Source organism: Rhamphochromis longiceps, linkage group LG4 (assembly GCF_057381845.1).
Source record: "Rhamphochromis longiceps isolate RC_006_pf linkage group LG4, R_longiceps_female_GT1.1, whole genome shotgun sequence".
NCBI classification, from domain to species: Eukaryota; Metazoa; Chordata; class Actinopteri; order Cichliformes; family Cichlidae; genus Rhamphochromis; species Rhamphochromis longiceps.
In genome coordinates this window covers 14548368-14574842 of record NC_140560.1, presented here as the reverse complement: position 1 = coordinate 14574842, position 26475 = coordinate 14548368, and the positions used below count along the sequence as shown (strand labels likewise).

Here is a 26475-nt window from a genome sequence, read left to right as displayed (position 1 = left end):
ACTTCTGCGTTGGCCGATATCTGTTTGTATGTTTTGTTTTGTTTTAAAGTGTACACTTTGTGTACTTTTGTGTGTGTGTGTGTGTGTGTGTGTGTGTGTGTGTGTGTGTGTGTGTGTGTGTGTGTGTGTGTGTGTGTGTGTGTGTGTGTGAGAGAGAGAGAGAGAGAGAGGGGGGTGCTCACTCATGCACATGGACTGAGAAGATGCCAGTGTGATCTGTTTGACCTCTTTGTTTCCAGCCCTCTGATGTGCATGCTCGGCCCATGAATAGAGCTGTTTTGTGAGCGGACACACGCACACAGTCCTCGTGATTTGAATGCTGAACCGGTCTCATATGTGTCTGAAAGCGAGAGAAAGTGATATTATTTTAATGCTTGGGTGGAAATCGAGTCGCTAGATATTAAAATAGAGGGCTTTTTAAAGAATTTAAGACAATTTTAAGAGTTTTGAGCTTGTACCAACACACACTGTTCACAATTAGACTTCTAGGGAATTCTGATGGGAAGCGGGAAAACAGGGGAAAATACCTAAACTAGACGGATAAAAGCAACAGGGTTCGAGCAGAGGAGACAACCGAGCTCTGCTCCCAGATTGCTGGTCATCCTGGAGGGCGTGGTTTGATGTGCGACGTCACTGATGGTTATATAGGCTGCAGCTGTGGCGGCGGTCTCGCGCTGCTGAGACAGGCAGAGCACCGAGGACCGGCGGCGCGCGCTCACAGACTCCCCCAAACAAAGAGAAGCACGCGAGGCTGCACAGCATCCCACCCTTTCAGCCGCGAGCTCACTTGCAGAACCGCTCCTCCTCCCCTCTCCTCCTCCTCGTTCTTCTCTCATCCCTCTCAGGACAGAACCGGTCCGAGGCTCGAGCGCACAGAAGCGACAATGACAACTAACGGAGCGACGAACGGAACCAGCGACATGCTGCAGATCCAGTTCGGTCTCATCAACTGCGGGAACAAATACCTGACGGCGGAGACCTTCGGCTTCAAAATCAACGCGTCCGCCACGTCCATGAAGAAGAAGCAGATCTGGACCCTGGAGCAGAGCGGCGATGACTCCAGCGGGAACGTGTTCTTCCTCAAGTCACACCTGGGCCGGTACATCGCCGCCGACAAGGACGGGAACGTCACCGGAGACAGCGAGACCCCGGGTCCGGAATGCCGGTTTGTCATCACCGCTCACGACGACGGCCGCTGGTCCCTGCAGTCCGAGCAGCACGGCCGCTACCTGGGCGGCACCGAGGACCGGATCATCTGCTTCGCCCAGACCGCCTCGGTGGCGGAGAAATGGAGCGTGCACATCGCCATGCACCCGCAGGTGAACATCTTCAGCGTGACGCGCAAGCGGTACGCGCACCTGAGCGACAAGGTGGACGAGATCGCCATCGACCGGGATGTCCCGTGGGGAGTGGACTCCATGATCACGCTCGTGTTCCGAGATCAGCGGTACCACCTCCAGACGTCCGACAACCGCTTCCTGAGGAACGACGGCGCGCTGGTCGCCACGACGGACAAGAGCACCGGCTACACGCTGGAGTTCCGCTCTGGTAAGGTGGCCTTCAGGGACTGCAGCGGCAGGTACCTCGCGCCCTCCGGGCCCTCCGGTACCATGAAGTCCGGCAAGAGCGCGCGCGTGGGCAAGGACGAGATGTTCGTGCTGGAGCAGAGCCACCCGCAGGTCGTGCTCACCGCAGCCAACGAGAGGAACGTCTCCACCCGGCAAGGTGGGTGTGGTGGTGGTCCGGTCCAGATCGTGTGTGTGTGTGTGTGTGTGTGTGTGTGTGTGAGAGAGAGAGAGAGAAGAGTGTCTGGTAGAGGAAGGGTTAACGTGATGGAATTTTGAGACTGCATCTCCCTCCTGCAGCGCGCTCTCTCTCTCTCTCACACACACACACACACACACACACACACACACACACACACACACACACACACACACACACACACACACACACACACACTCTGAATGATGGACACAGAGCATGGCCTAGACTTCTAGTCCCACACCAGAGGCCTGTGCGCACTTACACATGTTTAAACAATGTCTTTTGGGCCAAATCACCCTCTTTTCATAAAAAGTACTCCTCGTGTGCCATACCAAGCAAATACAGGGCCAGTGTTGTTGATACCAGTACCAATACTTTTAACCTATAATGGCAGCTTATGTAGGGGAGAGCAGTGTGTCATGATTTATGAGAGGAATCTCTAATTTGCAAATTCTGAGCACATTTCAATGACCACTGAATCACTGATTTTTACATTCCACTATAATTGGCACTAATGCAACAAAAACCCACCTTTCAGCTTTTCATGTACTCTGAATCTAGGTTTTTGTTTTTTGCATTTTTCATAGTGCATGTTTGGGGTAAATGATTTCCATTGATTCTATCACGCTTGTATCCATCTGATGTCAATACCAGCATTGGTATCGATACTATCGATATTTGGATCGATCAGCCCACCTCTACAAAACGCAGCACGAAATCACCACCACCACCACCCCTCCCCTCCCACCCCTCACTATTCCCAACCCCCTCAGGCTGGAGCGGATTAAAAGCACTGTTGTATCGTCTATGGTCAGTAAACTTTACAAACCACCACCATGTACACAGAGTTCTCAGCCTCTTACACACAGAGCACGGTGTGCACGCGTGCCTTCATTCAAATGTAAAACAGTCTTAAACTGGAAGGCTGACCGTGCCACCGAAGCAGAATGGCTCCACAATTAGAGAAAGGGGAGAAGATGACTGAAAACTTGGTAGGCAACTGCTACTTTTGTCTTTATACCAAAACAGCTTGCTTAATTTAGGTCGGGTGAGGTTCTGACTGATATGACCAGGAGCATTTAAAAATGCAACACTAGAGTCCTCACCATCTGTGCAGCAGAAAAAGCTCCACAGTCTCAGCTGTCCAGTGAATGTGGATGGAAAAGCTGAAACTGGAGCCTTTGTGTCTCATTAAGAGAGATGCACAGCAGCATCCACAGCTGATGTGATTATTAGCTTCGATAAGGCGGAATAGTTTTTGTTTTTCTTCAATCTCTACTCCCCCTTCCCTCCATTACTGTTTGAGTGAGAGCTCATGGTCTTCATGCATGTCTGATTTTCGGCTGCATGACTGGGCAAGGACACAAGCTTCTCCCTCCACCTTCTTCCTTCCTTCCTTCCTTTTTTCCTCACCCCTCCTTACTTTTTTCCCAGTCTCTGTCTCCTTTATTGTTCTAACCTTTGTTTTTAACACCTCTTCTATATTTCCCCTCCTCCTGCCTTGCCACCCCCTCCCCTCCCCCACTCATACCAAGCCTTCAGGCTTGGCTGCTGTGTGTCTCCAGTCGTCATCGATGGCATGCCGCATGCTGAACAGTTGTCAGCCTTGATGTGTGCCTGAATATCTCTTTTCCCATCATTAATCCGAAACAAAAAAAAAAAGTATGATGAACTCAGCAGAAATTTGAGATCAGAGCGAGAGTGTGTGAATCATTCTCTAAATATCACTGTGAGCCAGCGCAGTAATCTCTGAGTATTTGCATGAGGCCGCGAGGCTCTGAAAGTAATGAACGACTTATAACTGATGCTCTCTGAATCGCTCTGAATATCTGGCGTCTGCTGAGAAGACTGGTGGTTTAGTGGCTTTTTTGCTTTGTTTTTTAACTACAGCTTCTATTTTCATGAAGTGTGATCTGTCTATCCTTTCATTTTCCTCTCTCATCGTTGTCACACCCGGGCATGTTTGCTCTGTCTCCCTGCTTTGTTTACTTGTCACAGAGACATTCATCCTCGACTCACAAAGTAGGAGTTGCTACTTTATTTTTTTTTATTTTTGTCCAGCTTCAAGCTCAGTCCCAACCCACAAAATGGTGGTCCATTTTGAAGGTGGAGGTTGCGGTATTAAAAGGATGGGCCCCTGCAATGAGAGCACGAACTACTCTTTAATAATCCACCACAAAAACAATCACACTGTGATCTGAATGGCTGGCTGCTCCACCACAGTTTATTATGGAAGGTGCAGTATCCTGCTTACATGCATGTGTTTAAGCAAATTTTGATACTAAGTGGCTTGTAATCGAGGAAACTGCAGTTTGTCATATCTATCTCTTTACGATTTGAGTGACACATGGAGTATTGGATGCAGCGTGGTGGATCTGCATTGATGGTTACCTTGTAGACAAACAAAAATGTACTTGCACGCGATGTTTCTCAGTGAGAAAAAGGTCAAACAGAGGTGTTGGGTTCAGAATGTCTCTTGCCTGCGACCAGAACTCGTCTACAAACCAGCGAGTGATGTCACAGGTGGTGTGAGTCACTTTTAAGTGCGTTGCTTTAACTTAACGGTGCAGGGAAAGGAGCACTGCTATCAGACTGCTTCTCGTGTCTTTAGATGCTTTATGCTGAAATATTGGAAATCATATCAGACATGTACCCATGATGCCTTGCTCATGGGTGACTCAACCCAAGTCGTCCCTTCTGACCGCTACAACTTATAACGAGCAGAAGATCCGAATCTTGAGAGGGGGGAAAACCACATTCAGCCCGCCAACAACGGGATCATTGTGATGCAGATTAAATGCCAAGTGGAATTAAACTGCCTCCAGATGTTTTTTCAAATCAACAGCTGCTTATAGTCCCCTCCACTCCATTCTAAAGCAGCTATTTGGCTGACAGACCCAAGTCGTGATGATGGTTAAAATCGGCTGGCTTTTTTTTTGGGGGGGGGGGTTGGCTCGGGCCAGCTCAGTCGGGTCACTCTGAAAGCTGGTTTTGTCCAGTCAAAACTGTTGATTTGGTGACTCGCGCTTAATTGCTGTTTGTCAAGTTCTCACGCTCAAAAGCAGTAAATCCAGTTTAGACATCCTTTCATTAGTCGGCCATGATTATTGAGTCATGAAATTCTCTTTTTTTCTTTTTATCTTTCTCATGCACCCCTACTTTAAGATAAAATTATGGTCTGCATTGTGTGTTTTCAGTTTTGGCTACTGCAGGTTAGTTTGCACAGACACAGTGTTACAGTGGAGCTCGCTGGAGGAAAAAGATTCAGCTGCTCGTTTCAGGTTTAGCACATTTGATTTGTTGTGGTTACGTCATGGGAATCTGCATCCGCACACCTCAACGGTGCAGATGGTTAATATATTATGAATGCAGCTTCAGCTGATAGTATTAAGTCAGCTCATCCAAACACACCTACCAAAGACTCTGAGCTGAATGGGATTAGAAACGTTATCAGTGCTTTTGTTTGCACTTCTTCATGAGACCTCCGTTAATCTAAAATGTTGCAAATAACTCAAATGTTGCAAATGTTTTTACAAGAGAGGAGCTGACTCTTTACTCCCTTCTGTGATTTATTTTATTGTTACAGCCCAGCAGTGTTTTAATTAATCCAATATTTCATATTGGTTCACGTAAAGTCTGATGTCCGTCATTGTGTGACTTTAAACAAAACCCAAACGGTGCCACAGTTTTTGCTGTTCACTAATCTGAACTCACAGCATTTGTAATTGCTTTTTAAACTGACTCAGTGCTGCCGCTTGTTTCCGGCTCATAACATCCACTCTTCTCGTCTCTGGTCACGAATTCTCAGAGAGGCTGTTTAACGACCCGCATATGGACTCGGACGCAATTATCAGTCAGTTAGCCTGCAGCTCGGTGGCCCTTTAGTGGCCTGTTCTTCCTCTAAACTGTAGGGCAAGTGTGAGTGAAGACTGAGTGCTGGTTTGTCAGCTAAAACAATAAGAATCCGTCACATCCTGTTGGCGACCGGTGGTTGCTTTGTGACCACCGAGTGTTGACTGTTCTTTGTAAGCAACAATTCCCTGAGGGGCAAATGTGAGGTGACTCGGGGGGTCTTTGGTTTTTGGTGACAAAGCTCCTGCTGTCTCCATAAAACCCAAAGGACTATGAAAACAACTAGATTCAACCAAACCTCCAACCCCCATTGTGAAACAGTTAGCTTACAGTACTGTGTACCATCTTAAGTCTCCCTTTATTTCTTTGTAATTTACTAGGAAAATGAGAAAGAAGTGCAGCAGCTTGTTGAAACATGCAATATCATATACTGTATGTGTATAGTTGTGTATATAATAGAGATGGCACGATACCACTTTTTTATGTCCGATACCGATATCATAAATTTGGATATCTGCCGATACCGATATGAATCCGATATAGTGTTTTTTAATCAACAAAACTGTTTTTTAAATATCTTGCTGCATTTTGTATAAGTTCATACTCAAGTTTAAAACAACAACTACACTAAAGCTATTCTGTTATACCTGTATGCAAAAAAAAAATATTTCATAGTTCAGCAATACTGATCAATCTAATAAACTTAAACCTACACCATCCTCCCTATTCTGGTATTTTAAAGAGTACTTAGCATAAATATTAAGCAACCTAACTAATAGGGTTCCAACTCCCAGCAACAACAAAAATAAATAAATAAAAAATAGGGAACCACCCCTCACGCTCCACCTCATGATGCTTAATCGACGTAATCAACCTTAATTTGATGCAGTGTGAAAAAAAAATGCACAGAAATCAATTATTTTTCAAGAAATATTAAATAGATTCAACATCTTTCTTCAACAGAATTGCAGACTGCACAGATGGTACCTTCCCAAAGGAAAAAGTACTATAGCTTACAAGGGTATATATATTAGACTTAATAGTTACTATATACAGTAATGGACTTCTATTCCTTTTACATCAGATTAAAACTTTGGGTGTCAGATAATTATTTATTAAAAGCTAGACATTTTAAATGAGAATAAGAAAGAAAAGTATGTCTTTGTGCCCCCTTTTCCCTGTTAATGCCCTATCGGCCCCCCTGGCTAAACTTTGCTAGATCCGCCCCTGCACAGTTACCAGCCGTCAGCTACGTAGAAAAAGATCCTGGTGTAGAAAGTAATATTAAATAAATTCTAACAACAGCTGATCAAGCTTAAACGTGCTGCTGTTGTTCAGCCGCTGGTTTCCTCTTTCTGGTGCAAAGTGGGCCAAAAGCAAACTAGAGACACGGACTCGCGACAGAAAAGCCGATCAGCTGATCGTTAAGCAGTTTCATGATTGAAGTAGCAGCCGGAGAGGCAGTCGCTTGTTAAGCTTAAGCAGGAATGCTTTACAAACATTCAGAGGTGGACTTACACACTTGCTTTACTTCTCTCGGGATAACTTTGTCGGAGATGAAATGCCAGGTTGCTAGCGAAGCTCCACATGCTATCCAGACCACCGACAGGTCCCGCATGCCACAGCGGCTCTATCACGTGATGCATACTGCTCCGACGTGCTAACGTTCTGAGGTGAGTTACGGCGTGTTGCAAGTTTTGTGAGGTGCTTTCGTGATATTTAATGGATCGGATTACATTTTTTTATTTTTCTCCGATATCCGATCCAGTAATTTAGGTCAGTATCGGACCGATACCGATACGTAATATCGGATCTGTCCATCTCTAGTATATAATACTTTAAGTAATCTTCAGGAATAGTTCTCAGGGCTTCTTTAAGGGCATTCACAGTTCTTCTTTGGGTTTCGGCTGCTGTTTCTTCTGTTCTTTGTCAAGATGATCCCAATAATGTTCAACAAGGTTGAGGTCTGGGGTGTGGAGGCCAATCCATGCCTCTCAGGTCCCGTGTCAGGCCTTTGCATTCTTTTTTCACCTTTATTTCTTAATGATGTAACTTTGGCATTTTTCAGATATTCAAGTAAACAAAATGTGAGCTAATGTTTTTTTTTTTCTCTTTTTTTTGTTTTTTTTTTGACGGGATGCTAGTAATAAATTTACTATTTAAAACTGGTTCTATACTAAGTTGTCCAGTATGTGCAGACACTATGCTGATTTATCTCTAGAGCTGGGAGTCGGTTTTTAAATCTCTTGAATGATTCGGTGAGTAGTAACAAAAAAACAACCCCATTCCTCTGAAAATGATCAATTGCAACTGATGCAACGAAAAACAGCCTGAAGATGACATATTTTAAGAAAATCCGGCTCCTTGGAAGCGAAATATCAGAAAATGAGGTGTGACTAAAGACACTTGCACAGTCTGGGGATCGAACAAACTGAGCTTTAAATGTAGCCAGCCTAAACATCTCTATTGCCTTACAAAGCTCACTCTTGTTAAATGGTTGCTTCTCCCTATAAAGTCATCTATACGGATTACAGATTCATCTGTGGTTGCTTTGCATTAATTTGACAGAATCCTCATCTCCTAATTCATAAATAATTTTTAAGTCTGCATATTAGTCAGGGTGAAACCAACCGTGCAATGTGTGGTAAACTCAGGAAGCAGAAACACTGGCTCCATGTTGTGTCTGGCCACGAGTCAGCCCTGACACCCTATCTGCCTCCTTCATCCCCACCCGCGAGCAGGAAATGAGACGTGAGAGGCGCAGCTCTGACCTTGGCTGGTGTGCGATAATCCCCGCGGGGTGAAGGGCGACTATTTGCTTTCTCTCACTGCAACAAGGTCGACCAGTAGGATAAAAAAGATGGGAAGCATTTAATTTATGCATCCTTGGTAATGCTCGCTGGCTGTGACTGAGTGGGCACGCTGGCGTTTTAATGTTTGCACGCCCTCTGCGTGTTTGTGTGCTGGGAGCGCGCCAGAGGATCGGCCTCGCGTCAGCTGCATACCCACGAGGGGGGGAACCTCTCCTCCTCGATGTCTGCGCTTTATTATAGGTTAGGGTTCAGCTGGTCTCCAGCGTGTCATCCTGCCGTGCTCTGGGTGTGTCTCCACATCGCCGTCCTTGAGTTCACAGCAACTGTACTTCAGTAGAGACGAGCTGAACACACAGTTTGAATCAATTTGCCCAAAGAGTTGGGGCATCCCCGGGCACGATACTCTCTCACATGCCTGACCTCCTTTTCTCTGCATGCATGTGTGTTGTTTTTGTTTTTTGAGTTGAAGCAGCAGTGTTTCAGTCAGTGTGGGCCGGCTGGTTACACTCTGTGTGTTTGGATCAGAACAAAAGCTGATGATCTGGCTCCCTGTTTGTGCCCCAGCTGGTCGCCTCCTCAGTCAGGGCCTGGTGAACAATAGGAGCCACACAAACACACAAAGTAGGCTTGATAGAATCGCGTGCGTTCACAGCAGGCCTCTGGTGCTGGCTCACTGAGGACAATCTGTGCCTGCCGCCATTAGGCTGAGTGCGATGGGTGGAGTGGATTGTTGTTTAAGTAGAGTGTGTGCATGAGGTTTGGGAGGAATCAGCATGTGTGGTTTGCTGGTGTGTGTACATGATTGCAGACCCTCTCTGTCCTCCTTCATAACCCTGTGAGCTTCAAGACTGATCAGTGTGGACAGATCTGGTTGTGCAGCGGCCTCACGGCTGAGGCTGCACGGCCTTCAGGGTGACTGTTTTGTCTGTCAGTCTGGTATTTTTATAGCAGTTTTTTTTTTTTTTTTTTTTAAATGTCCTTGTGATAACTCAAGACAAGGCAGCTGAATGTGTGAAAGTGTCTGACACCATCTGCAAGGCTGACTGAAGTTTATTCAAATCAGATATTCAAAGAATCATTTACTCAAATCAGCTCAGCATGCAAAACTGCGTCTTAGTTTCCGGGTTTATTTTCATATAGTGAAATTCATGTTTGTTTTTCCGCTGAAACTAACAGTTCCAAACTCACGCCAGACTTTAGCCGGTGCCGGTTTTCAGTGTCTGTGTGAAAATGCACATTAGACATGCACGTAAAAATCAGACGTCTTAGATTTGTACAAAAATGAAGTAAATGAAAAACATTGAACTGAGAATGAAAAACAGAAGCTAAAGTGAACCCTGCTGACCTTTTATTCAATATTTTAAACTGAGTTTAAAAGTGTGTGATGCTTGATATTACCCCAAGTCATCGGTCACTGAAATGAACGTATTCGAGCCTTGTGATGATTTGGTGTCAGCGGTTGTTTTATTTTAGACTGAAGTAGTTGTTTTGCTTGGGCAGAGCGCAACTGAATAAACTGTTTGTTTGAAAAATTCCCCAGTTTGGGAAGTATGCTTATCCTCTTGACTGATGACAGTCAGATAAGATGTGTGGTTACACAGCTATACGTTTTGAAGCTGTAATCTAATTTCACCGGTCGCCTCATAAGCAGAAAGAAAAAATCTCCCAAAATATTACCCCGCCAGCAGCAGCCTGAACTGCTGGTACAAGGCAGCATGGATCCACACTTTCATGTTATTTATGCCAAATTCTGTCTCTAACGTGAATGTTGCAGCAGAAACTGAGACTCCTCAGACAAGGCAGCATTTTCCAAGTCTCCTGTTGTCCAATTTTAATGATTTTGTGTGAGTTTTAGCATCAGTTCGATGGGTTTTCTTCTACTGTGGTCTTCTGCTGCTGTAGCTGAACTGCTCAAAGGTTTGATGTTTTACATTCAGAGATGCTCTTCTGCATGGCTTGGTTATAACGAGTGGTTGTTGGAATTACCGTCTCCTCAGCATAAAACAGCTTGTCCATTCTTGTCTGGTATAAACAAGCTATTTTATCCAGAGAATCATTTTTCTTCTCAGACCATCCTCTATAAACCGATGGTTCTGTGGGAAAATCCCAACAGGCTAGCAGTTTCTGAAATACTTGGACCAACATCATGCTATGTATAAAAAGTAACTTGCATCACCTTTCTTCCACATTCTGATCCTCGCTTTGAACTTCAGCAGGTCGTCTTGAACAGATCTACCTGCTTAGATGTGTTGAGTTGCTGCTATGTGGCTGACTGTTGAGAGATTTGCAAAAACAAGGAGTTGAACAAGTGGCCAGTGAGTGTGCAGTCTTTGAAAGCAGTTAAAGGATTTTCATGCAAGTTATTTTTCACCATATGAACATATCTAGCTCTTTTCACCAGAGCACTGATTTAAAAAGCCATGCCAGTTCATAATATGGAAACAGCCAGCAAAGAAAAATGATAGGAGGACGTGCATACTAATGAATAGATATGGCCGCCACCAACACCTGTGCTCCATGTGTCATTGATGAGTGGCTCAGGTTTCCAGGTTTGGCTCTTGATTGGTTCTTTTGGAGGACGACGCGAGAAAACCACCAACTTTGCCTTTGAATAGATTTCTGTTCAGTGACTTTGAGTGCTGTGAGTCTCGTATGTAATTCATCACATTTGTATGAAGCTGAGGTTAGCACCAGGTTAGCTTGAAATGAACAGATGTAAGCAGCTAGCTTGGCTCTGTCCACAGTAACAAGTCCACCTACCACCTGCTCTTTAAAGCTCAGTAATTGCCACACTGATTTGTTCGCCTCGCCCTGGTTGTCTGGTTTGACCCCAAACTTCCTGAGCTGGATATCAAACTGCTTGTTTTTCATAGAGCCGCCTCGACACTGTATCAAAACAGAGCCCATGCTACTGCTTTGAATGAACAGCTCACATTAACACAACCCAGATGACATAACTCACGCTTGACGGGCTTTTTCTTTGTGCTCTTATCATTTACAAGTCAAAATTTCAAAAGTAAAGACCTCATATTAAAATGAGGTTTTGAATGACTTTCATAAGAGTCTTTTGTAGTGTTTTTAAAATTAGCACATTTGCTATTTGCATTGTAAAGTCGTCTCTAATACCAGCCAAAAGCTCGTCATGGGTCAAAACCACCAGCAGATGGTTTGATCCACGCATAGCCACAGTCTACATACATGGGCTCTGCTTTGCTACTAGAGTTGCGTTGGCTGAGCAGGAAGCAGCGAGCATTAGAGGAGAGTTCAGAGACGTGTCCCATCTTGGAGGACACGGATCTTTTTTGCCAGTTTTCTTTCTCCTTGTCCTCTTCAAACCCTTCTAAATGAACATTCTTGTTTCCTCCGTACCCCCTCCTCTCCATGTGGTTCCCATTATGGTTATATTTTCCTTCTTAATCATCTGTGTGTGTGCACATGTGTGCATCTCTGCATTTTTCTGCAGAAACTCAATCCCGAGCGCCAGACACAGTCCGTGAGCAGTAACTGTTGAACACCTTTATGTAATGCTGGCTCTGTGTGAATACTGTTACTGAGTGCTGCTGGCAGAATAGTTACTGTTGGGGTAAAGGTTCCCCTCTTAATGTGTTCACAAACATGTTGTGCCACTTGTGCGGCTGTTTTTTTTGTTTTGTTTTTTCTTCGTCTTCTCCTGATTCGCCCTCTCACCTCTTGCTCTGCACACATTTACATAGCAGACAGGCTCTCTCTCTCTCTTTTGTGAGCCCTCTGGCTATAGGTCAGTGCACAGTATGATTTCATCATATACAATGGCGGGCTTTGTGCTGCTTAGATTGTATTTGTGCGTCTGGGTTTTCGCTCTTAGGTAAACACATGAGTCAACCATCTTTGTTGCTCTTGAGTGCCTGACTAAGGTTGATTTGATTTTAATGAGGTCTGCTGATCTGTACAAACACACACATGCACTCACAGACTCACTGATTTTTGTAGTTTTTTTTTTTTTGGACTACAGATATACAGCAGGGGAAGAAGGACGTGGAAATGACAATTATAACTGTGATGTATTTTAAATGTTCACAGAGCTAAAGCTTTTTTCTTTTTTTAAATTGGCCTACAAGTTTTGTCAAGGCTAGCTGCCATCGATTAAATAGCCAATCAAATTATTCAGATAGTTCCCATTGCTTTTGGTACACCTTAAGGGACACCATCACTCTCGTTTCGTATTCTTGGAATCTGCTATAGTAGCTTTGCATGATTCACAGTTCAAAATAATCCTTTTATCTTACACTGGGCCTTGTTGCAGTTTTCTTCTGATATCTGATTGGCTGCCCCTCATGAACAGGAGGTTTGAACTGCAGGTGGGTGGAGCTTCTGTGTGCCTGAGATGACCATATTAGGGATATGTTCTCACTGACATAATGCAGAGTGGGGGGAAAAAATATCTCTGAAATACTAAATGCCTACAAAACCAACAACTTATACTTTAGTTGAGTAATGTTTTCATGCTAAAAATGGAAGCATGTTAATATTTTATCATTATTTGGGGATGTAGATGTAAGTATTTAGCATCAGAGCTGCTGTGCCTTCTCAGATTCCCGCAGAGACTGTTGTCACTGCTGGCTAGCAAACTCTGTGTGCTGTGACCGTCCACTGTGACACCTGATCCTTTGAAGTGTAGTGGGGTCTGTCTAGACCAGGACAGATGTGAGTGGGTGGGTGTGGGTTTGTGTGCAGCTGTGTTAAATCCTTCACTAATCTAAGCAGACTGATGTTGTTCATTTGGTACGTCTGATCCTGACCAGCGGATGTGAACGTGTGGGCTGTGTATACCTCGGTGGGTATAAGGGTGCATGCAGCGCTGTCCGGACATATTGAATTATGTGGACAGGGCTGATGTCCTCATAATCCTTGCAAAGAAAAAGCTTTTGGAGAATGTTTGTATAGAAGTTTCAGAAGAAGTCCTTACTATACGGTTACCTGCCTCACGTGTGCGTTGAATGTTAATGATGAATCTTCTGTGGTTATTCATATCCCTCTCATATTCATCAGCCTGACAAGGTCTCCCCAACATTTTAACCCCACACAGGTATGGACCTGTCAGCCAATCAGGATGAAGAAAGTGACCAAGAGGTATTCCAGATGGAGATCTGCCGTGAAAACAGGAAGTGCGCATTCCGGACTGCCGCTGGGAAATACTGGACCCTGACGGCTAACGGCGGCCTGCAGTGCACGGCCTCCACTAAGTAAGAATCGCACACATCATCACAGCTACACCTGCTTCAGTGAGGTCCGTTCATTGTCCGTGTGTGTGTCTGCTGACTGTGGAAAACTCAAACTGGTCCGTCATAGCTTCTGGTGTTTAGTCCTCACTCGTAATTTGACCTGTGTGTGGGAGGGATTGATGGCATGTTCATAGCTGTGGCATGCTGTGGGAGTTGAAGTGCATTTGTGTGCAGCCCTAACCTGTGGAGTCATTTGCTTTAATGTACAGTAGTTCAGTTCAACCAGAGAGCTAGCTATTAACCCCTGACCTTTGACCCTATGCTCTTGAGTCACTTCTCTGTGAGTCCCCAGACAGATCCAGGAGTGGGAGTCTGGTCATTTTACATGTCATGAGAGTTAAGAGAGTTTTTTACTTTTAAAGCCTCTTTCTTGAGGAAACTATGTGCGGTGATCAGGAGGAGCTGCAGATGTTTAGCATTAGCGTGTTTGCACGTGTGCAGGAATGATGCAGAGGACAGCAGTAAACTGATCAGCTCGGTCACAAGCATGCGCTATGAGGGAGCTCAGAAGCAGACCATTCTGTTTAAGATAAGACCGAGCAGATCCTCAACACTGAGGGGGGCCTGCAGGAACTTCACCAGATTACTCAATCACATTCTTGAGATTTCCCTCTGTTTACTTCTTGCAGATTAGACCACCAAAGTGCTTTTTTTCTTTTTCTTTTTTTTCTTTTTTTTTTTAAACCAGCTGTGGTCTGCTGAAAACATTTTGAGGATGTTTCTGAGCTTCAGAGAATCAAAATCAACTTAAAAAAAATTCTCTCCCAAGTGAAAGGATTTAGTAAGCTACTTGATTCCACTTAACCAAAGACTTCAAGCTTATCCCTCTACCCGGGTCCTACATATCTAATTACCCAAGAGTCACTTGCACTGCGATAAAGCTGCTGGGCGTCTCAGTCTGTGAAGATGTTTGTTTTTTGTTTTGTTTTTTTTAGCTGACAATCCTGCGAGTGCATTACTGCATATCTGACTGCTGTGTAAGGTTTTTTGGGTACTCCTTTAACTCTTTAATTTTCTCTCCGTCTCTGCAGATCAGCTAATTGCTACTTTGACATTGAGTGGCGTGGGAAGAGGCTGACGTTCCGGGCTGCTAATGGGAAATACGTCGCCGCCAAGAAAAACGGCCAGTTGGCGGCCACCATCGACAGTGCAGGTTAGTGCGACGTGTTGATACAGCCGTGCAAACAGACGCACGGGGGATAACCAATTTACACCTCTGCAGTGACGGGGAGAATTTCAGTGCAGTGGAAGTAATTCAATTGTGGCTCCAGTTGTGCACTTGAGTGGAGGGGTTCTGTTTTGTAAGCTGTTTAATGCTTTTTAACTCTGTTGCAGTCTTTTCGTTTGCGTTTTTTGCCAAGTTTTTACTCGATGTATTGAATTAATGGTGCTGATTGGAAACATCATGGGAAAATTCCTGAGCAAGCAAGAGTGTGTGTGTGACACTAAAAATAAATAAGGGCTGGCTTTTGTTACCAGTGTTGTGCAATGAGTGAAAAGCTTCCTGCTGACTAAAAACAAAAAACCTCTTTATATCTCTCACAGCCATGAATGTGCTGTTTATCAGCCACAACATGGAAAGTGAAACCATTGCCCAACACATTATATTGGCATTTTAGAAAATACAGGTTATGCTGACATTATGAAGGTTTTTTTTTAATGTTACCTTCAAACACTGAATATTTTAAGCTCTTCTAGTACTTCAAAAACTGAGTTTATACAAGACTGAAAGTCAATATTTGGTAAGATCCCCTTTAGTCTCCAACACAGTCTGAACTCTCTTGCGCAGGTATAGAACAGTTCTCCAGGCTTCTTGAAGGACATTCAAAGCTCCTCTTTGGATGTTGACTGGCTTTTGCTCTGTTCTTTGTTAAGATGATCCCACACTGCTTCAGTGGTGTTGAGGTTTGGGTTCTGGGGAGGCCAATCCATGACTGACAGTGTAACATTGTGTTTTTTCTATCGAGATATGCAGATATGCTTTTATCCCATTGACAGCGTGTTGGGGATCACTGCAAAGCGCATTGACACAGATTTTCAGTCCAGTTCTTGTATAGTTTGGTATACCTATTACAGCCTTTTCTCCCCGTTTGTCAGTAAGAATGACTTCTTGACAGTCACCTTTCTACTGAGACCATTTCTCGTGAGGCATCAGTGAACAGTAGATGGGTCAGGTGAAGTTCTGGATGCATCTCTCAGGTCGTGTGTCAGGCCTTTCACCTAAGAGCTCTATGCGGGGGAAGGAGAAAAAAAAGTGAAACAAATGTGTTCTTTTTGGGGGTTTTTTGCAATAGGCTGCTAGCAACAACGTGCCTAAAGGTGCAATTTAAAATTGCTTGTGTTGGGTGCCTTTTCTTCATTCTTGAATGATTCATAGTTCTAAACAAAAGATCTTCCCTGTGAAAATGGTCAGATATAAGAAGACAATGTTGAAATAACAGCTTCTCCTAACAGTCTTTTGTAGTTGTAGACAGATTTGATGTCAGTGCTAACCAGCTAGCTAACCGGCTAGCTAACAGCTGCAGATTTTCCTCATACACTGATGCCACATATTGTCAAGTAGTTTGGTTGATTTGTGTTACATTGATGTCCTTACATTGACATTACACTGAATTTTTATACATGTAACGCTTGGCCAGATAAGTTTTTATTAATAAGTGTTTATTAACTTTGGCTACAAGCACATGATGAAAGTCTTTGTGCTAACTGGCTGCATGTAACATTAGCATTTAATAGGCAGATCAACACTCTGCAAACACCTTTTTCCTCACATTAGTCGGTGGCACAGAGGTTCTAAAAAAGGAAATGCCAAGCTTTTGCACAGAATTTAGGCTGACAGAAACTACAAGTCAGCAAGCGGATCACAAGATGCTCCGCTTATAGATCAGGCGTTGGTCTCCAGCATTGGCGGATCAAAGCTGACGGGTTTTTGCTTTGTGCTGCAGTTTCTCTTTCAGGAGGCTTTGGCAGCTTGAGCACTCGCTGACACAGATTTCTGACATGAGTTGCATCACATACGTTATTTTTTAATGAGAACAAAGAGTCAGCATTTTTAATCATAAGCAGCATTCCAGCAAAACAAAGAAGCACAATGTGCTGATGTGAAGACTGCACATTGCTCTGACACATCTGTTGTCTCTTTCAGGTGAGTCTGAGGAGTTCATCATGAAGCTGATCAACCGCCCGATCATCGTGCTGCGCGGGGAGCACGGCTTCATCGGTTGCAGGAAGGTGACCGGGACGCTGGACTCCAACCGCTCCTCCTATGACTACTTTACTCTGGAGTTCAGAGATGGAGCGTACAGCCTGCAAGGTCTGTTTTTGACACAACTGGGTCCTGCAGAGGAGAAGTCATATTAATGCAAACTTTCATTTGTAGTAACCTTAAACAGTCAGCAAGCTGATGCTATAACGTCAGTATGTGGAGAGACACGGACACGGGGGGTTTAATCATTTATTCTCCAAGAGATTTAGATTTTCACAATGGACTCACAAGGTGTCTGTGCCAAAAAAGGATTTCAATCTTTTGTTTCTTCCCCATGATTATCATTTTTAATCCTCACTTTTCCTCCTCCCCTGTGCCTCCTCTCCACTCTTCCTGCAGACTCTACAGGTAAATACTGGATGGTGGGGAACGAGCAGTCGGTGGTGAGCAGCAGCGACACGCCCGTCGACTTCCTCTTTGAGTTTTGCGACTACAACAAGCTGGCCATCTGCCACGCCGCTGACGGGAAATACCTGCGCGGCGACCATGCCGGCGTGCTGAAGGCCAACGCCGACGACCTTGAGACCGCCACACTGTGGGAGTACTGAGGGGGAAGCGGAGGGGGAAAACCCGCGGCGAACGGGGATGTGGTCGCCTGCCGCCGTGATGCCGGAGGAGGGAAACGAGAGCACGGCGGCGGCTCGACGACACCACCCGTCCACACATATATGGTGTCCTCACCCCCCCTCCCCTCCTCCCTCCCCTCTTGCTCCTCAGTATATCCTGTACTTATAACTTTATATGTTGATGAACTGCACAGAGAGAACAGGAAGGTTAGAAGAAGGAAAGAAGGAGACGCTCCTTTTTCCTTTCCTTTTTATCCTTCCTCTCTTTTTTCCAGCTCTGCTCTGCAGTGCCGACCTTTATCTGTTGCCATAGTTACCACAGGGCTGTGCACTTTTCTTCTGCTCCAATCTGGTTTGCTGCTCGACCCATCCCCACCCCCCCATCCTCCGCCACTCACTCCGTCCTTGCCTTACGATTGGGCTGTTTCTCCCCCCCAGAGCAGAGCAGAGCCACGTTTAAAGAGCCCCCTCCTCTCTGAGTGAACCCCCTCGTCTTTCCACTCGTCTCTATTGTTTGTGTGAGCGGCACACGGTGGCAGTATTTATGGTGTCTGAGCTGATCTGGTAGAGTCCTTTTTCTACTTGATCTGATCTCTGAAAACAGACTCAAACCTCATTGCTGTGTCCTGTCAGGTGGCTGTAAGATAGGAAGGAGGTCGTCTGTTTCTCTGATGGTTGGCTCTTGTAGAAACTGGTTTTCTCACCAGGCTGTTTTCTTTTTTTCTTAATTTCCTTTTCTCTCTCATGAGCGGGCCTCGTGCGCCTGTGATGACTGTGATACAACTGGAGTGGATCTGCTGATGATAAAGATGTTGAAGATGTTCTGATCGAAGGGTTCAGTCTCGCCCGTTTTTCATCTCAAGTGTAGGAAATGTCCAAACAGTTTCCCGTGTAGTTCCTCTAGCTGTTTCCTCATTGGTTTGGCAGGAAGTCTGATTTCCTAGACCAAACGATGGGAAGTAGGAAGTTGATCGCTAATACAATTGTCACAAGAATAGTGTAAAGAAACTAAGTGAAGCATTAAAAATGATGGGCCACGTGTGGTATGTGTAATGGAGGAGGAAAAAAGTCTGTGAAACACAGTTGGATTCATTTCTTTTTCCATGTCCGAGGCACAGACATTATCATGGGTAAGTGTACAGTAGGTAGTCCTAAAAAATAAAAACTGGAGTAAAATGATTTATAAACTCTTTGAAAGCTGCTTTTTCGATTCCCTCGACTTGGCGCACGCCTCAGCCTTTACATGTAGACCAAACCTTTGATACTGGAACCGACAAAAACTGGAACCTGGTGCTACTAACAACGTCCCGTCGAGCATCTCGCACACCGTCCGGGGACGGTTTTCCTACTGCCTGTCCACCTCTACACCCATTCCCCATTCCCTAAATCTGCTGCTTCTTTTCGGTCCGAGCAGCGCCATGACCGCATTTACAGCGACGTCTCCATTTCTGTTTGCGTTGGATTTTTTTTTCTTATGTCTGAACTGTTGGTGAAAGTTCAGTAGAGACTTGTTTTAAAAGGAGGAAAGAAGTAGTTTGATTACAAGTGGTCTGTAATGCAGTCATGTAGCACGCTGCACCCACGGGTCCCCCCCCACCTCTTCGATTCTCCACCCTTCAGCAGTCTGCATTCATACTAACAGAAGCAGAAAGTTTCTATCTGCTGCTTTTTTTTCTTTTTCTTTTTCTTTTTTTAACGATCCAGCAAAGATGATCTTGGCACGTGCACCCCCGCCCCCACCTGAATTATTGGGCTCTTCCACCCATCATCATCCAGCATTCCTCTGATCTGAAGGTCAGTATGGAAAACCAATCACTGCTTAGCCCACGTCCAACTTTCTGAAGGTTTTTATTTTTTTTTTATTTTTTGGCATGAATGGTTGAGAATCTCGAGTGAATAAAAGGAGCAGTTGTCCTCGGAGAAACCAGCTTCTCCAAGGTAACCAAGACATGGGCTTAGACAAACGGATGTGGAAGGGTAAACATGTGGTAATGACTGTGCCTTACTCTTGAGTTTTCGGGCAGTAGACAAATTAGAAAAAAAGAGTCCACATCTTTGCTTTGTATAACTGGAACTTCCTTTTGTATTATTTTGTATAATTTTTCTTTGATATTTGTGAATTAATCTCTTTCTCTCTCTCTCTCGTGCCATTGGTTCACCTAAAATCCAACGACCAATAAAACTGGGATTTGGAACGCTATGTGGCTCAATGGTATTTTTTTCTCATTTCCTGGCAAGTTTCAGACAAAACCCTGGTGTCCTCAGTGACCTCCTCTCCAGAACTGTTTTTTGTTTTTTTGTTTTTTGAACTGCATGTAGTTTTAATAATAAAAAAAAAAGTGCACATCTGCTGCAGTAGTAGTGCTCAAAGCTCTGATTACATTGATCACGCAGCTCACCTAGATACTCGGTCAGTTATAGTTTCTGTGAAAAAGAAGCAGTCAGGTATGATCAAATGGAGGCTTTAAACTTTAGTCTGAGGGGTTTAATGTTAATATTGCATTACTGCTGTGGAATTGCAGACATTTTTAATATTTTCCTATATTTTCAAAAAGAAAATCTGCTTATGGAGCAACGTAAGCCTATAAAAATCAAAAACTCCAAAAGGCCTGAAAGACTACAAAAGAGTGCATGATGACAGAATTATTTCCATGGTTAAGAAAAACAATGTGAAAACCTCAAACTAGGAAAATACTATTGGATGCAAACCAGAGGTATCGCATCACAAAAAGGTAGGGGCAAGATTTAAGCAGTCTGATCAGTCCAGGAAAGACATTCATGGACAAATTAAGATTAAGAATTAAGATAAACTTCAAGAATGATGGGAAGAGAAAAGCCTGGAAAAGTACTCCTGATCTGAAGCGTGGTGGAGGTGTGGGCACTCAAAAATAACTGGGTCAGTTTTTTCATATTGTGGCTGCTGATTGGATCCGGATCTGAGAGCTACACTTTATGACGGATTCAGTCAGACGCCGCAAATGGATTGTATTAGAAGCAGCCTGCATGTTTCTGAAGCAGTGTCCTATCAAAGTGCTTCTTTAGGAAAACTGGGGATTTAAAAGCGCCAAGATCACAATGCAATAGCATTTGTCACTTGCTGAAGGCTACCTTGAAGCTGCAAAGACCTACAAACAGCAGCACAAAATGGTTCCAGTAGAGACATGTCAAAGGGGGATCTTTACAGGTTCCAGACTTTAAAAATATTTACAAATATTTGATTCTTTTCATCTCAATTCAGTTATTTATATAGCATCAAATCACACCAACAGTCAGATGATCAGCTATGAACAAGCACTTTGTGACTGTGGGAAGGAAAAACAGGGTGAAATCTCCAGCAGAACTCTGAGGGGAGGCTGTTCTTGCAATCTTAGTTTGCCTTTTACTTTTTTTTTAAGTATTTCAACATGTGAAATGTCAGGAAATAAGACTATGTTCGTGTCCATCTTGCACTTTGATGGTCTCATTTCACATGCTTTATTGTGAAGGTAAACTTGTGAAGGAGAAAACTATCCAAAAGCTTCACAAATTTTCTCTTTCTTCACTACTTTCTTCAACCGCAGAGGACGGATCAGGGCGATGAATGTGCCAGACTAGGGGGGCAGGGTTGTTAACACATATAAGGAGAAAGTCTGTGCATTTTACTCGACATTTAAAGCTTACTTTGAAGCCCAAGACTTTCTCAGGCTAAATTCTTCTTTTGTTCTTGCAAACTGATTTATTTATTGTATCCTCAAGAAGACGACATTTTCCAAGTTCAACCTGGATAATTCTGGAAACCCTAGTCTTTTCTTCCCCTGCTCATTTCTCATGTAATCATAGCTTCATTTTTAGACTCTTGCCAGTTTCTGACCACAGCAGCTCCATTTGTTGCACACACACAGACACACACACTTTTTTTTTTCTGTCTCCTGAATGGAGCCATTGTGTTGAAACATTTATTCTAGCACAGAGAAAGGGCAACTGCTCACTCACACACACAAATGCACATTTCGGGTGGTAATGTAATGTTGGGGCCTCCAGAGAAGCCCTCTAATCCACACACACACACACACACACACACACACACACACACACACACACACACACACACACACACCCCTGTCAGGTTTGCAGATCCCAGGGGAACACCCAACATAGCAAGACAAACATACACCACCCTATCTAATCTGCCCCCCAACCTCCTCTCCTCCTCCTCCAGCTGCTGACTGATTCTTCTGAAAAAATGAGTCACTCAGAATATGACCCAGATCCCAGGAATGGGTGCAGCGGTTTGTGGGTGAAGTGTGAGGCTGCAGGCGGAGCTGGTTTGGCTCGCTCTCTCTGCCAGGAGGGGGAGAGAGAGGGAGGAGAGGTTGTGTGCGAAATGGCCGCTGTCTCCACCCACATCTTGTGCACCCCAGCAGTGTTACCATGGAAACACCAGCTGCTAGAAGCTTGGATAATGTGTGTGTGTGTGGCACTGTCAGGGCGTGAAGTGTCAAAAACCTTCATTGCATTACTGATGCTCAGGCCTGGTTAGGTTTAATTTGAGGGGGTGGGACTGCACTGAAGGGTGAGGAGCCTTTAGGGAACAGCACCAGGAGGAGGAGGTCCCCCTTTGATCAGAGAACAGCTCATTGAGTATTTAGTATTTATTTATTTATTGTCATTGTCAAGAACAATGAAATTGCGTTTGGGGCTTCCATACAACCCAAAAAAAAAGAAGAAAATAATAAATACCCCTTAAAACCCAAGTGTACATATTTAACCCAGTGTGACTCCAATGCAATAAGACAATCCTTAGCAATAATGTTCGTAGAAATTCAGACAAAGACCTGAGAAACATGACAAAATACAACAATGCAACCCATTCAATATTATTGTACTGTGAGATATGATATCAGATATGATAGTTATCTATTTAAGAAAGGGGGGGGGGGGGCAGGAGGGGGAAGAGAATAAAGATATGATGCACCAATGCAGACCAGTTCATTGCTATTAAGAAGTTGGATATGGTTATTGTCCGTGAGAGGGGGGCAGAGAGTTCAGGAGCCTCACAGCCTGTGGATACAGGCTGTTGGCCAGTCTGGATGTTCTGGCCTGTATAGACCTGTACCTTCTCCCTGAGGGCAGCAGATGGAAAAGGTGGCGCGCAGGGTGATGTTGGTCCCGCAGGATACTGTGCACCCTCCTCAGACAGCGAGTGGGGAAGATATTACTGATCTCTGGCAGACTTGTTCCAATAATTCTGCCAGCTTCCTTCACCACCCGCTGGAGTGCTTGCTGATCGGCCTTGGTGCAGCTGGGGAACCACACTAGAAATCCATACGTCAGAACGCTGCTGATGGCACAGTTGTAGAAGTTCAACATCAGAGATCTGGGAATGTGTGCGCTCCGCAGTCTCCTCAGGTAGTAGAGGCGCTGTTGGGCCTTCCGTACAACTGAGGTGATATGGTTGCCCCAGGACAGGTCCTCGGTCACAGTTACCCCCAAGAATTTAAAACTGCTCACCCTCTCCACCGCCTCACTGCCAATGAAGAGAGGCAGATGGTTGTTATGACCCCTCTTCCGGAAATCTACAATGATCTCCTTGGTCTTTTTGGTGTTTAAGACCAAGTTATTGTCGTGGCACCATGACTCTAGTTGTTGCACCTCTGTCCTATAGTTTGTCTCATCATTGTTGGATATAAGTCCGAGCACTGTAGTGTCATCTGCAAACTTAACACGCTCTACTGTGCGGACTCCTCCTCCAGCATCCATCCTGTGTGAACGTACACTCTCCTCCACCTTCGCTATCAGCTCTCTCCGCTCTAATCAAATCTACCTCCCACCATCACCATGTTTTTCCACTCTCAGGCAGTGGGTCAGTGGGTCAGCGTGTAATCTCTTTAGGGGATGTGAGTGAGCAACATGGGTCTGTGCAGGATGAATAGCAGGTTGACTCATTTTTACAAATCAGCCATCAAAGGCACGAATGACGCTTTCTGCATAGTTTCACATCAGCAGTGGGTTGGTGGTAAAGGTAGCTGTACTGAGGGGATACAGCTGCATAAGCACATGCTCATTAAAAACATACAGAGCCATTAAAGAGACACACAGACGATAACACACACAAACAAAGCCAGCGGAGGTGGAGCAGCAAAAACCATCAGGGGACCAAATGCTGCCAGACACCAGCGCTCCCTGAGGAGGAGAGCTCCAATATGCATGCACACACACACACATGCACACACACGCCTGCAGTTCTATTTTTGTGAGGACCTCTGTTTATATGATGCATTTCCTTATCCTGATTCGGAGCGAGAAGACATCCCAGATTGCTCTCACTCTGCTCCGCAGAGGTTGTGCTGGTCACCATGTAACATGCAAACAATATGTATACAGCAGTGTGAGCACAGGAACGTGGATGCAAAATAACAGGAAGCAGCAGGAAGCCGAGGCACTATTTGTCCATCACAGGTGTCCCAGAAGATATGTAGGTCACGTCTGTGGTTTGTGTTTTCAGGCCTGCCAGAATGCGACGCATTTAAAATCCGTTTCATCGTTCAATCCCACTCAGAGCTTCGGCTCCACAACCACTATTCAGGGAAAAGACTCGGTGTTTGTCTTTTAGAGGCTTGAATAGCCCATGGTGATACTGTTATTGTTCACATTTATGCATCGCTGCAGATAAGGACAGTCTGTGCATATTTACATGACCTTTTCTGCACACAATGACCATTCGAGGTACTCCACCTATCACACACAAGACTTCAAACTAAAAGTACAGTCTGTGTTGGTGACATAAAAGAAATCCTCTAATCATAGCTACTTATGGGATTTGCGTCTCCTAACTGAAATTAACTACATTGGAATGGCTGGTTTTGACATATTAGTAAAGATATGCAGCAAAATATAGTAACACAGCTGGAGATAATAAAGGTATTGCTACCTTAGGACAAATAGTACGGTGAAAACGCTGATGAATGTGAGGTTTAAATAGATGACGGCGATGCTGTTATTGTACTGACTGAACTCCTGATTTGCCCTTTTATGCATCAGTGCAGTTAAGGACAGGCCCATGTATATTTATATGACCTTTTCTGCACACAATGAGCATTCAAGGTACTCCACCTATGACATACAATAACATAAGGGACGTCTGTGTTGCTTCTGTGACTGAAGTCCTCTATTATTGCTACTTTTGTCTGCGCCCTTATTCACACAGCTCCACATGTTGGATGTAGCAGAGCGTTTGCACTAGATGCAAACACCCACACTCAAAGGGATTTGTGTCTCCTACCTGGTGTGAAGCAGGTAGCAAATGTGCAAAGCACTACTCTGGGGATGAAACCCTCTGTCAGCTGCTGCTATGTAATTAGCACTAGAAGTATAGTGATCTAAACTGACTGGGCCAGATGAAGCGGCCCACAGTGGACGAACTGTTTATTTTTCTTGTCGGCTCTGGACTGGATGCATTAGCATGCTGTTATCTAAGCAGGAAGCATGGCTGAGGCTGACTTGGTGGTTCAAGCCAACCTTACTGAAGTCGTGGCACAGGAAGTACAGGAGGTCCTCTACCAATCGGAAGCTTTGATCCCTGTCTCTGCATGGCGACACTGAATCCCGAATTACCCTCAATGCATCCATCAGAGTCTGAGTGTGTGTGGATGTTAGATAAAGTGCTTAGAGGTACAGAATAAAAGCACTGTGCGTGTCGCTCGTAGCAGAAGGTCCTCAGTAAACTCTACAAGTCCCAGTCCGTTTACTGCACGAGCAGCACATTAACACACACACCCTTCTCTTCAGATGTACTTTTCAGTATGTTTGCTATACTTGTGTACTTACACTTTCCTCTAATACTGTAAAAAGCAATGCCTCCATCCATGACAGTGTTTCAATCATAATACCAGGGTAACTATTGAGAGCTTGAATTGTGTAAGTGACAGCATCGACTGCGTTGCCAGAAATCTCCTTTATTCAATCTAATCATGTCAGCTAAGCCCGCCCTTTGTTGTTTGAATTAAATGAGTCATTAGGAGATAATTCCCTTTAATGCTATCCAACTGTAATCCATGACCCACACGCTCTTCTGGCAAGCCCTGGGGTGTCTTTGGGGACTAGAAAAGAATAGAGTAGAATAGGATTTCTAATTAAAAGAAAAGATTGTTTCTCAGGGATTCAAACTCATGATGCCGGCAGCAGTGACAGTCGGGATGAATTCTTACAGGCTCTGAGGTCAGGGCTAACAGAGGGTGGCCACAGCAGTCATGGGGTTAGCTGGAAACAATGAATCTTTGAAGGTACAGTCCAGTGAGTTTACACATTAGTCAGTCATCATGAAGGCATCACTCAGCTTGTAAAAATAGCACATGGTGTTATGAACAGTGACCCCCCTCCCCCTGTCTTTGGAAAGGCTTTTTAATCACATCTGGAAACTAAACTGATGATGTCACAGTGATGTCAGCAGAGCTTCTTTTTTTTTTTTTAGTTCATTAGTATAATAAAAGCGCTCAGTTATTTTAGCTCAGATGGAGTTAAAAAAAAGGTTTCAAATAACTTTAGCTATATGAAGAAGAAAGAAAAAACCTAAAATGATGCAATCATGCGTGAACGTGAATTTGAGTGAACGACCCAAAAACGACAAACGTCTGTGAGCCTCATTTACATGATTCAATTCATGTCGGCTTGGCTGGTTTAAGATGAAGAGTCTGATTAAAGTCTAATTCCAGCTCTCGAAGTCTGTCTCCCACCACCCATGACTAAAACCATTAGGACCCCCAGGCTAAAATGGAGCTTTGCTGTTTGCTAGTGTGCACGCAGAAATAAGAAGACAGCAAAGTGTGTGCTGCAAAGTGATTTGTCACACTTGCAGCACGCTTGGCTGAACAAAGGAGTCCCCTCTGCAACATCACAAAGCCCGGCTGTCGCGACACGGCGATTGGTGGAAAACAGTCCGTCTGTCATGTGATTGGCGCATAGCCCTGAGGCGG

The 26475-nt window shown here is 44.5% G+C and overlaps 1 protein-coding gene across 1 annotated transcript; it reads left to right on the top strand.

Annotated features, from left to right (window-relative positions):
- Positions 1–681: 681 nt before the first annotated feature.
- fscn1a (fascin actin-bundling protein 1a) lies at positions 682–19289 on the top strand. The gene is made up of 5 exons (XM_085403441.1): positions 682–1725; positions 13498–13654; positions 14725–14846; positions 16839–17006; positions 17298–19289. The coding sequence occupies exons 1-5, from the start codon at positions 885–887 to the stop codon at positions 17504–17506; spliced, it is 1497 nt and encodes a 498-aa protein (XP_085259567.1). The 5' UTR covers positions 682–884; the 3' UTR covers positions 17507–19289.
- The last annotated feature ends 7186 nt before the right edge of the window (positions 19290–26475 follow it).